The sequence below is a fragment of the Delphinus delphis genome, chromosome 5 (genome assembly GCF_949987515.2).
Source record: "Delphinus delphis chromosome 5, mDelDel1.2, whole genome shotgun sequence".
NCBI classification, from domain to species: Eukaryota; Metazoa; Chordata; class Mammalia; order Artiodactyla; family Delphinidae; genus Delphinus; species Delphinus delphis.
In genome coordinates this window covers 51123999-51137244 of record NC_082687.1, presented here as the reverse complement: position 1 = coordinate 51137244, position 13246 = coordinate 51123999, and the positions used below count along the sequence as shown (strand labels likewise).

The 13246-nt window shown below is 34.6% G+C and overlaps 1 protein-coding gene across 1 annotated transcript; it reads right to left on the bottom strand.

The window, feature by feature from the left end:
* Nucleotides 1-3873: 3873 nt before the first annotated feature.
* JCHAIN (joining chain of multimeric IgA and IgM) lies at nucleotides 3874-13246 on the bottom strand. Its single transcript, XM_060012432.1, has 4 exons — nucleotides 13072-13246; nucleotides 9137-9263; nucleotides 5395-5475; nucleotides 3874-4804 (listed from the first exon to the last, which is right to left on the bottom strand). The coding sequence occupies exons 1-4, from the start codon at nucleotides 13133-13135 to the stop codon at nucleotides 4600-4602; spliced, it is 477 nt and encodes a 158-aa protein (XP_059868415.1). The 5' UTR covers nucleotides 13136-13246; the 3' UTR covers nucleotides 3874-4599.

Genomic DNA, 13246 nt, shown 5'->3' with positions numbered 1-13246 from the left:
AAACAGGAAGGCTATGACTACCAGTGCCTTGAAACTTGGAAGCCACTTGTCTGGATTAGTTTCCCTTTGCTTGCCGAATCTTCCTTTTTCTCTCAAGGTTCCATACTTGCAAAATTGTCTGGTTTTGCAAGACAGAAAAGCAGATGAATTTTCCATTTTATGTGTGGAGATCTATACATCAATATAACCCTAATGCACTCACTGTACTTTTTTTTTTCTCATGTTGGTCTTTGTCAGGTTTTTTTTTTTTCCTGGTTAATATTCTCTTTTGGAATTTTTTCTTCTACTACCTCTTTCTTTACCTTTATCATTTCCTTTTTTCTCTTCCTTCCTTCTTCTCTTTCTTTCAACCATTCTATGTTTAGCTTTCTATTTTTTCCTTCCCCATCTTTCTCTATCACTTCTTATATAATAAGCTATCTTTAACCATCACTAGTCTTTACATCTACTTTCTCCATATGTCTTCCTCTCTTTTCACCTTTCTGTTCTGTCTCCCAATGTATCACTTGTCAATCAATCTCTTTCTCTGACTCCTTTCTTCCCTTCCATTTATCTTTTTTCCCTGCTATACCATTTGCATATCTTAAGACTGCCCATCTCACTCCCTCTTTGTATTTCCTCTAAATTCTATCCCAATTTTTCTCTTGGCCCAGCCTAACCATCATTGTAGAATGTATTTTGGAAATAGTAGACACTATTACCTACTTTTATTTTTAATTTTCTTATGGCCTTTACCAGGTAGACACAACTCAGCCAGAGGAACACATTCAAGAAGAAGAACGGGGGAAGAGAGAATATTTACCCAGAACTAGTAGCCTGGAGACAAGACTCAGGAAGGTAGAGAGGGAAGAACTCCCCCTCTTCGACTGAGCATCAGATAAAAAGAGTAGGACTTGCCTTACCCCATCACCAACTCATAACCTGCAAGATCTAGAGAATATATTGGGGGTAACACTATCCCAATCCAATAAGAGAAACACTCAGTGGTTAATTTCTTTAGTAGCCCAGGGTAAGTGATCCTACCGGTGTATGCTACTACTAACATATAGACTTATTCTTCATGCCCTGGTAGAATTATTCACAGACACACTTCCTTTGTATCTTAGTTTCATGATTTGTAAAATGAAGACAATGATTATTTCACAGGACACTTATGAGGACTAAATGAAACGTGTTAAAATGCATATGCATTGTATTTCACAAATCAGCCACTAGGTGGAGATGGAGGTTTATAATTCTAAAGTCGTGGTTCTAAAGCAATTCCCAGGCAGCCGCAGCAGCACCGGGGAATTTTTTGAGACCTGCAATTTCTCCTGTGGCATCCCAGAACTAGTTAATCAGCATCTGAGGGTGGGGCTCAGCAATCTGTTTCAATGAGTCCTCCAGGTGAGTCTCACACACATTAAAGTTTGAGAATCACTGATCTAATACGTGTTCACATTTTTCTCTGATTTGTTGCCTGAGCAAAGAGAAGAGCCAAAAGACAACACATAACATCAACTGTAATTTACAGGTTACTGAAAGCTATAAAAGCTGTGTTAAGTGATATACGTACATTATGGCATGTATGCTTACTTTTATAAGATAGTTATTTCATGAGATATTCTATGAGATAGTTATTTTTACTCATTTTTCAACCTTACATTGAATAAACTTGCCCTTGGTGACTTGTTAGTCTCTAAGTAGAGTATTCCAAGCTAGGCCATGGATTTAACCACTATACTACACTGCCACCCCAAAGCCTGTCTTAGTATCTTTGCCACACTCAGTCATCATTGGTTGGGAACAGCCCATGGACCTCACACAAAGACAAAGGAGAGGTTCCTTTCACAGCTGCTTCATCTGCACTGACTTCTCATGTATCCCTGCTAAATTGTCCACTTAAATGTATGAATGAAACTAACAGGAAGGCTTTAATCACTCTTCAGTAACTCATTTAAGAGTCACCTGCTACTCTGGATTTCTACTGAATGAGTTAATGCTTAATAAAGCACTTAGACCAACACCTAGCACTTAGTATAAGTGCTAAGTTGTTTTCAATATGATAATTCTAGAGTTTAACTGAACTTCTGAAAGAAGGAAGACCCGCAGGACTTTAAGTTTGCAGTCCTCTTCCAGCTGGCATTTAATGAGGCAATAATACTGGCATAGGGCTCTCTCCTACGAGAATTTGCAACACGGTACCAAAAACTTTTTTTATTGGGTATGCAGAGAAACTAAGGCAAAGATGGGAATACAGTAGAGGAGCCTCTTCAGAAACAGTCTCCCCCTAAAAGTTCTCATCACAAGGGAAAAAAAATTTGTACCTATATGAGGTGATGGATGTTAACGGAACTTATTGTGGCAACAATTTCACAATAGATAAGCATGTGAAGTCATTCTGCTGTACACCTTAAAACTTATACAAAGTTGTATGTCAGTTATATCTCAATAAAACTGGGGGAGAAGTCTCCCATAAATACTCAGAACACTTCGAAACCTACTTCTTTGCTTTACGTGACTCTGCCAAGTGATTGTGATTATGCATATGTCTTGTTTCCTCAACTAAGCTGTACTCATATTCATTCATTCAACAAGTATTTATTGAGCTTCTCTACGTGCCAGACACCCTTCCCAGTGCTGGGGATACGTCAATGGGCAAAACGAAAATGGCTGTGCTTGTGGCACTTATGCATTGTTGTGGAGGAGACACCATAAACATAATATATAAGTAAAATGATATAGTCTGCTAGAGGGTGATAAGTACATGGGGGTGGAATAAACCAAGACAGGGAACAGGATTTGCAATTTTTTTTTAAGTAGTCAGGGTGAGCTTCATGGTGAAGATTGTTACCGAACTGAACTGGGGTCCAACTGAGCAGAGGTCTAGGAAGTGAGTGGCACTATCTTGAGGGCACTTATCACAGATTAATCACCAAAAATCTACCAGAGTTCCCTGCATGTGGTAAATATTCAATAACTGTTTACTGATTAAATAAAGTTCAAATTCTTGGCTAAAACCACATACCAGATTGAAGATTGGTCAAGAATGATTTGTCTTTAGCATGTCAAAACTATGATTCCTACTGAAGTACCAGAGTGTCGGAGCCTTATCCCTAAAAAAAAAAAACAAAAAACACTGAATAATCAGTATGAACACAGTGGAAGTTATTAAAAATGACTATTACCATTTGAAAAAAAAGAAAACAGAACAATGTTTCTTCAAGAAACTGATTTTACTAATCAGCTTCTCATTATTTTAAATGCAGGGTCAGCATTTACTTTCCACAGTAGTCTTAGATATGTATGCCAATTGGCCTTGACTTTCTGCCATAAGAAGTTTTATGTGCCATGAGAAACACTATATTTGTCAGGATGGACCTGGCCTTTTTATTTAATTTTAGGTATAAAATGACAAAGCTACCTCAAATATTACAGGTTTGAATTCAGTGATTAATGCATAATTATACTTACAAACCGTTCCTCAGTAATAAATGATATTTTTGTTTATTTATTTATTTTTGGCTGCACTGGGTCTTCGTTGCTGTGACGGGCTTTCTCTGGTTGCAGCGCGCGGGCTTCTCATTGCAGTGGCTTCTCTTGTTGCAGGGTGGGGCTCTAGGAGCCTGGGCTTCAGGAGTTGTGGCATGTGGGCTCAGGAGTTGTGGCTCACAGGCTCTAGAGTGCAGGCTCAGTAGTTGTGGCACACAGGCTTAGTTGCTATGCAGACTGTGGGATCTTCCTGGACCAGGGCATGAACCTGTGTCACCTGCATTGGCAGGCGGATTCTTAACAACTGCGCCACCAGGGAAGTCCCATAAATGATATTTTAACTTACATACAGCAAAGTTAACACAAGCAAACTTTTTTCCAGTAAATTATTTCACACAGGTATATGCTTATGAATCTATTTAATTGTTCAAACTGTGCTGGAGAATACATATTTTGGAATACATAATTTGTTAGATTCAGTTATAACAGAGGTGATTTCTAATGGGAATTTCTCACACTCTCCTGATTATCAAAAAAATTTTATTAAAAAAAATCCATATCATTTGCTCCCAAATCTGTTATATCAAAATATATTTTTCAATTATACGCTTAATTTTGTCACTTTCAGCTAATTGGTTTCATAAATATTAGAGATCCATTTTAAATTATTTTATGAATATTTCCAAAACGTATTTTCCAATTATTATTTTTCTAATGAAGACAAACAATTGACCTATATATACATATAAATTTTCTCTGCACAGTGATACTTTTTTTGAAGAGAATAGTGTGGAATGCGCAAAAGCTTGGGCTCTCCAGGGCAAAGCCAAAAAAAAAAAAAAAGGCAAAATTTAGTTATGTCTCCTTATTTTTACTCTTTTGAGTTTTATTTTCTCCCCTTGTTTATTTTTTTAAATGCTAGAAATTTACCTTAAAAAATAACAATGCTACTATTTCAGTTATTTTCCCAGGGGCAGGGGGGTGGGGGGGAGTGGGGTAGTTAGTTTTATATTATCCCCCCAAAAAAATCATGGTTTCACATTCACTGGTAGTAAATATATTAACTACCTGGAATCAAAATGGAGAGCCTCTCAAGATAAGGAGTTGTGCAGTCAGCAATGACTTAAATTAGTCAGGATAGCAGGAATCCGGGGTCAAAGCTGTTTCCACCATTTTGGTCTTACCACCATAGGTAAGTGGGACCCTGTTTGTATAGCACTTGTTTCTGTCATAAGTGTAACAAGTCTCAATGTCTTCATCACAGATATTGCTCTGGGTGGCAGTAACTACTTGATTATCCAGCTCCACTTCTGTAAGATCACATTTTTTACAGCTGAAAAACAAATAGATGCATTAGACAACCCCCATCAAATGTTGTCTCAGAATGTGAGTAACTATACATTTCTATCCAAAATCAATTAGTTCTGACAAAGGGTGACTCCTTTCAGACTTCAATGTCTCTATAAAACAGAATTATTTACGTAATTTTTCAACCTTCAGTTAAAAGGAAGCAATATAATTAATAATATGATAATATGATTGTGAGGTACTAGGAGTAAATGAGTTATTTATAGTAACAAAGAAGGGTTTGTTCTTTAATTTTTTATGTTGGATTCTATAGTTTCCAAAGAAACACCTGCATGTTAATGTGTCTGATTATTGAACTATAACGACAAATTGGTCCTTTGTACTAATGGCAATAATTTCATCTTTAGAATAAATTTACAGCTAACTTTTATCTGTGATAAAGTTTTATGAATTTATGATACCTAATGTTTAACACAGGAATTAATGTATTCAAAAGTTCAAATTATATTGGTAAATGTTTATACCCCAATTTGTCTTCAAAAACATTCTTACTAACAATTTAATTAAAAGTTATTGACTTCAATATCTATATTAGTATGAAGGAAAATCTCTTACAGGTCGGACAAATGGTACACAAACTTGGTTCTCAGGGGTGAGGTAGGATCAGAGATATTCTCCCTGCTGTTCAGAGGAACACTAAAAAAAAAAAAAGAAAGAAAGAAAGAAAGAAAACAAAGAAGAATAATGAAATTAGTAGATACTGCTATTTTTGGTAATAGGTATATTGCTAGGACAGTACTTACTATTTCATTCGGACATTTAGCACTCTATAAACACTCTTTAGTAATACTATTACTCAGATTTCACAGTAATTGTTACATTTTAAACACTGTCATTCAAAATAAACCTCACAACAACTCCTCTGTCAACTATCTTTGATTACTTGGCAAATCCCTGCTTTTCCTTTCAAAATAAGCTCAAGTTTTACCTTCTCTGTGATTTTTACTTTGATCCCATCCCCATCCCTCAATAAACTCCTTCCTCTGTAGTCTCATTAAAGTTTCATATATCTTATTATAACAAATGCCATATTACAGTTGCTTACCTACACAGTAGTTGCTTCTAGATTCTATAAATTCCTTGAAGCAAAAATGTTTACACATTCCCAGTGCCTTGCTACATGTGTGGCATGTAGAATATGTTCAATATTTATGGAATGAATGGACAGATACTAATATCCAAATTTTAGAAATGCAGTAATTATAAATCAAAGAGGTTGGTGACCTACCCAAGGTCACACAACTACTAAGTAGTAAAGCTGGAAGTGGAATCCAGACCTCTTGATTTGGAGATGTTCCATGAAAAATTACACATCAACTAGTTCAGGTGACTTCGTTAAATTTTACATTTTTTCATCTATGTCACCACTCCTCATCATATGCATCCCTCCCTACCAAAAAATACAAAAAACAAACCAAAAAAACCCCTCATGTTTCCTAACTCAGTATTTAGCAATATTATCCACATAGATATCCAAGCCAAAAACTTGGATACCACCCTCAGTCTTCCCTCTCTGTCATGACCTATATCTAATCCATCTCACAGTTCAACTGATTCTGATTCTTTGCATCTGTGAACTCCAGCTACTTGATCAGGACACCACCATTTCTCTCCTAGTTTGCAGCAATACTCTCCTTCAGTCTTGACCCCTCCAATGTATTAACCACATTACTGTCAAAATAGTCTTTTTAAAATACAAGCCTAATTTCCTTCTCTGCTTAAAACCTACACTGTCTCCCCCTAGAAAACAGGGTATCATTAAGATGGCACAGAAGACACTACATGAAATACCTCTAACTCTCCAGCCTTCTCTCTCACCACACCACCCTCTTTATAACAGGTGCCAGCTGTAAACAGCTGTTTGCAATTGCACAAACTAACCACGATTTTCTCATCTCCAAGTCTTAACAGTGACAAAAACAATAACAGTTCTAACATTTACTGAGCACTTGCAGTGTGCCTGGTACTATGATAAACATGTTAACATGATGATTTCATATAATCCTCACAGCAACCCTTTTTCCTTTTCCTGGCATGATCTGCTTCACCCATCAACTCTGCCGTTCCCCCACACACATTTACCTAGCTAACTCCAGTTCAGTCAGCTAACAGCCATCATCCACTTCTACCACTTACTCCAAATACCCTCTCCTGCCTCCCCCTGCCACTCTCCCACCTCCCCCAAGGACTGGACTGGGTGCCCCCACTTTGTGCTCCTATAACGTCCTATGCCTATTCTTGTCATAGCATTTACAATACTGTATTGAAATTGCCTTTTCAATTATTTAAAGTTCCCTACTAGACTGTAAATTCTTTGATGGCATGGACTGTGTTTTATGTAAATTATTTTATCCCCAGCTCCAATCCTCAGTGGCTTTCAGAAGCACTCAATAAATGTTTGCCAAATGAATGGATGAATGATCAACTCTTTATTACACTGTAAAATCTCTAGTAGTATTTAAAAATGCTTTAAATAATGAGAAAAATAAGGGAATAAACATGTATGAGTGTTTCACCATGGGCCAAACACTGTTCTATGTGCTTTTATACATTACTATATTTAATCCTCACAACCTTAGGAAGTATATGTGTATATATACATACCTATATAATTATTCCTTTTTTTCAGTTTAGGAAACAGGCTCAAATTAGTTAAGTAACTTGCCCAAAGTCACATCATTAGTAAGTGATGGAGTTGGGAATAATGCCATAATGACACAGCAATGATAATAAAACTTTCAGAAATAAGATTAGGGAAGCATCAATACACATCAGGGAAGTGGCATGAAGTAACTGAATTGCCTGATTCCAATAAATAATATATCATAAAAAGAATCATGTAATAGAAGAAAAAGATAAATTAGAGAATCCTGGTGTGCCATTTTAAATCTGTCCCCTGGAGATTTAAACATAAGATAGACACTTCTCTTCAACATGGTTTAAGTGCCAGTGTCATGGATGCCATCTCCTCAAGTTACATGCTTCTCCAATTGTTCTATCCTTAACAGGGAGCTATGTGGTATAGACTCTGTGGTCAGAGAAAATCTGCTAGAGGAAGAGATGTCCAAGCTAAGACATGCAGGGTGAGGAGTTAACCAGGCTAAGAGGGGTGGGAGAAAGAGTTCTTCAAGCAGAGGAACTAGGTTATGCAAAAACGGGAGGAAGAGAGCACTGTGAGTGTGAGAAAATAAAGGTACTGCAATGTACTGGCTTTTCAAACATGAGGTGAAAAAAGAAGTGGCAATGAAAGAGCTTGAGAGTTTTGCCGAGCGTTATAGGTTAGGCTGAGATATTCGTAATTTATCCTAGTAACAACATTACGGGAACCAGCAAAGGGATTTTAAGAAGGATAGTGACATAATGATAACTGGCACATAGGTGAATAAATAACAACAAATATGTTTTGAAAATGTGCCAGGAACTATACAGTCTTTAAAAGGAATAGATCTTCTCAATTTATCTTTACAATAACCCTATGAGATACATATTATTTTCCTATTAGTAAAGATGAGAAAGTTGAAGTTTAGATTGGTTCAGTAACTAGCATCCCAGAGCACATAGCTATTTAGTGACAGCCAGAACTCGAAACAAATTCTTAAGCATATTATACTTCTCCCATTGATTAAATGGGATCGAATACTATGTTCTGTTTCAATAAGAGGTATTTGATTTGGGGGGGAGGCTATTCAAGGTAGAAGTAGTTCACAAGGAAGACATTAATGACTAGATCCAATAGGAATCTCAGTTCTTAAGTATTATTAGCATTTTTGCTGTCGAATAAGACTCATAGCTTATGACAGACTATGTGTGATATGAAATAAATATCTGAAGTCCAATATACAAGTGTAGACGAAATTAATTTAGTCAATTTGATTAGTCTACCTTACTTTTATGGAGACCGGCAGTTGAGTACAAAGTGAAATACTCTGTGGTCCATATATGGTACAAAACAAGCCTTTTAATGTTATCTCAAGTTTCACTTTGAACTGATCAAGGGCAACTAAAAGTTCTGATTCAAATTGAAATAACTCCGTATAAACAGGGCATGTTGATGACTAGATGCGACCTTCGGTTATTATTTGATCTAGCTGACTGGTTTTAGGTTGCCTGGAAACCTTTGTTCCTGCTCCCAACTTCTACATAATTGGCTCAAGCCCATTAACCAGATTCAACTAATGTAAGGTGCTGCACACCAAAAAGAGGAGCAAAGATATAGGTATCACATGCAAACAATTGCTAATATAAGAAAGTATCTCTGCTCACAGTATGAAAAAATGAAACATGAAATACCACATACATAATTCTGATGTTTCTCTCCACAATGTCTTGACTAGGATCTTCAGCAGAAGGGATGATCCTGGAAGTAATCCGGGCACACTTACATTTGTTGTCAACAAGAACAGTCCTTTCATCTTCATCTTGGGCTTGAAAGATAAACATATTAAGAAGAAAGGTAAATGAAAGTCTGTTTTTATACTTTCTATCGAGTTAATTTATGCCCTTCCCCCCAGCAGAAAACTTAAGTTTTATGGTTGATCAGTTTCGGCTTCTCCATTTGTTCTTTTTCCTAATCTAAAATAGCTAAGTGAAATCTCACAGCGTAGTGAAGGAAATCCAAATGAACTCCAAAAGGAATTTTCTCTCCTTCCCTTGGACCAGTCCATGGTCTTTCTAACCTGACTGAAAGAATTCTGGTTTTAATCTAATGCTATGAATATAGGCACAACCCTCTGAATGATGTGGCTTTGTAAAAGTCAGTGCCAAATGCCAAAATGAGAAAGAAAACGAAAATCTAAACTGGATTTCTCTCAGACCAGAGCAATTTATTCAAAAGTGAACAAAAAGTAACATTAGCCTTTCTAATAAGCCCAGTTTGAAGTGTCACGTCCTTCCTGAACTCCCAGTTACATTTTCTTTTTTCCTTAGATTGCATTAGAACTAAGAACATGCATATTTTCCCAAAGATAACCTTATTTTGTAACACTTTAAATATTCTCCACTAAAAGTTTCCTAAACTTAATTATATTCTTCTTTTTCATAATAACATTCAGGTTGTCATAGTATAATGATTTAATACAATAAAATAATAAGTGCTATGTTTATTAATATTTCTTATAAGAATTATTTTTAAAGATACAATATATAGAGACATAAGGTGCTATAAATTTGCTAAAACAATTTAGAATATATTGTGAGGTACAAGTATTTAATATAATATGCATGTGTACAGAAAAAAATAATAAATGAATGAGTGAATACACAGATGACTATTAAAGCCTTAACTCTGAATGTCAACATTTATTGTCTAATCTGAATATTATACACAGATGACTATTTAAGCCTTAACTCTGAATGTCAACATTTATTGTCTAATCTGAATACTAGACAGTGAGGTCTGGTAAGTGCCGCAAAGAATTAACAAAGAAAATTTCTTATTATCTGGACTTAGATCAGTTAACAGATACCTGAAGAGTTAATAATAAATAGCTTTACTGGTGACGAGGAGACTAATAATCCCATTAATAAATATAAGGAACAGAGAAGAAAAAGCAAGCTTGGAAAGGAAAATAGTGAATTAAGTTCCGGAATATATAAAAAAAGTTTTACATTTTTTTATTCTGAAATGATTTTAGTCTTACAGAAAATTTGCAAAAATAGTACAGAAAGTTCTCATATATCCTTCACCTAATTTCCCCTAATATTTACAACTTACATAACCATAGTACAGTTATCAAAATGAGGAAAGTTACATTGATATAATACTATAAACTAAACTACAGACCTAATTCAGATTTGACCAGTTTTTCCACTACTCTTTTCCTGTCCAAGGATCCAATCTGGGATCCCACATTGGATTTATTTGTTGTGTCTCCTTAGTATATATGTATGTACTCTAATCTGTGACAGTTCCTCAGTCTTTCCTTGTCTTGTAAAAATTTTTAATAAAAAAAGAGAAGATGCTTATAATATATGTAGTGGGGGGAAAACAGTGTCATTTCATCTCTCTTAAAATGCATAAGAACCTGAGTAAAAAAAACATTGTTTTTTCTTTAAAAAGTTGAAAAATTATTGTAAAAAATTAAAACAATGTAAAAGACATAAATAAAAAGTGACAACCCACTCCCTCCCCAAAAATAAATAGCTTTATTTAATAGTGTTAATTAAACAATAATAATGATGCTAAATATCTTTTTTATTCCTATAATTTTAGCTAAGTGACCTTTAAAATTTCCTTCCATCAAGCCTCAATTAAAAAAACAAAGACTTAGCACACAAATTCAAGTTATAAAGGTTAAATGATAAGGACAGATATAACTGTAACTGGAAATCTAATTATTCTGGTGACAATCCCAGAGCAGAAAGGAGCTAACTGCAGTATTTCAGTCTTAATAACAGTCATTACAAAACATTTTAAGACCATTGTTATTGTACTTATAATTGTTTTGAAGTACTTTATAATGTATTATTATGCCATTAGTCATAAGTTCTTAATAAATCTTCTGATTAAGGTCTGTATGGTATTGGAGAAAAATCATTACGAAGCAATTTAAGACAATGATATAATTCTTAATTTTTTGAAAAGTGTAAGATGACTTAAATGGTGTCCTTTTCCTCCTCCTGTATTCATGACTCTTAAATGTTTTCTCTCAATAAAACAGAAATGAGCATGTAATGCCTGACCAAAAAATACAGATTGAGTCAAGTAGTGACTTGACCATTAAATCTTAAATAGAAAATATCTGTAGTTTAGTTATGGCACATATTTTCTTGCCAGAAACCTAGGAAAAAACCATCATTACTGTTACTATATAAAAATACTAGGTAGCCTAATATATCTACCAGAAAAATGTACAAATACTTTCAATTCACCAAGACTTGTAAGATTCTAACATTCTGTTTCATCAACAAGCAGTATTTTTCCTAATAAACCTGTTATTGTAGACTATGCCTTACTTTATTCCAAGAGCACCTGAAAGATAGGTGCTCAATAAATATTTGTTAAATTTAGTTCAATTCAAACGGGTAAGAAAATAGACAATACATACTAGATATGAATGTAATGAGTTTACTAAAAGGTGATTCTTTTATACAGGAAGAATAGGATAGTAGTTAGGAGTGTGGACTATAGTGTCTGATGGCCTGGGTTCTACCTACCACATACTTGTTGTATGACCTTAGGTAAGTTACTTCATCTCTCTAAATTTCAATGGGCTCAACTATATGTCAGAAACAATAATAGTACCTACCCTCAAATGGTTATTGTGAGAATTAAAGTTAGCATAATGCCTAGAATATAGTATATACTCAATAAATTATAGCTCTTTTATACATATATAGCGATATATATGTTTCACATGTTTATAGGTATATAAATATGTTATAAACATATGTATTTATATATGTATAGGTACATATACATGGTTTACTACTAATATCTTTGTTTTAAATGTTATTAAATTCATTATTCTTAATGCTAAGTTAGTATATGTAAAATCACTGTTCTTAATTACATCATACTCTGTCTTGAAATAAGAATGAGATCAAAAAAAAAGAAGAAACTCAGTAAGTCTTAGAACAAACCAGCCAAATTGTATCACTTCTAATTCATATGCCCTTCTAGATGAAAATTATTAAACACTGTACTTCTATATTCAGAAAATAATCCATTTTCTATAATAGTTTGAAAAGTTAATAAACAAAATAACTGAAGTTCAGCCATCAAGTTATAGGAAACATGTACAACATTAAACATTGTTAAAGGGTCATAATAAATCTGTAGGCTCAGATCCAGGAACGTTGTTAGAACGTATTAATACCAAGCTCTCTGGGGAAATAAAATCCCAATGCACTCTATATTGTATTTATAATAATTATTACTTCATTTCTCCAGAATATAAATTTGAGATACTCAAGGAAAAGATTACTGATTTTCAAGATTCAATATGCGTATTCGTGTAAGTATAGCTATCTGTACTTATCCAGAAATATCTACTTTCTTATTCTCTAGGTTGTAGTAGGCAAACAAATAAGAGAAGAGAAAAAAGAATAAAAAGAATTACAATGAGTCTTGTCCATGTAAATATCACTGCTCATACAAAGATTAAGACATGCTAGAAAAAAGTAGCCAGCTAGCTGTCCAACCAAAACACAAATATAAATGTTTAAATCTGAAGAACAGATCTGTGTTCTATTTTTCCTTTTATCTGGGTTCATTCTCAAAATACCACATACCTGTCACAAGAACAGCCGTAACAAAAATGGCCAGGACTCCCCAGAAAAGCAAATAGTTCTTCATCTTGACTTTCTTTTGAAAAACTGGAGCTAAAAAGTCAGGGTTAAGGTGTGTGGTCTATAAGGAGTGTGCAAATGACGGTGCTTCTGCTTTCTTAAAATAACACTCCAGGCA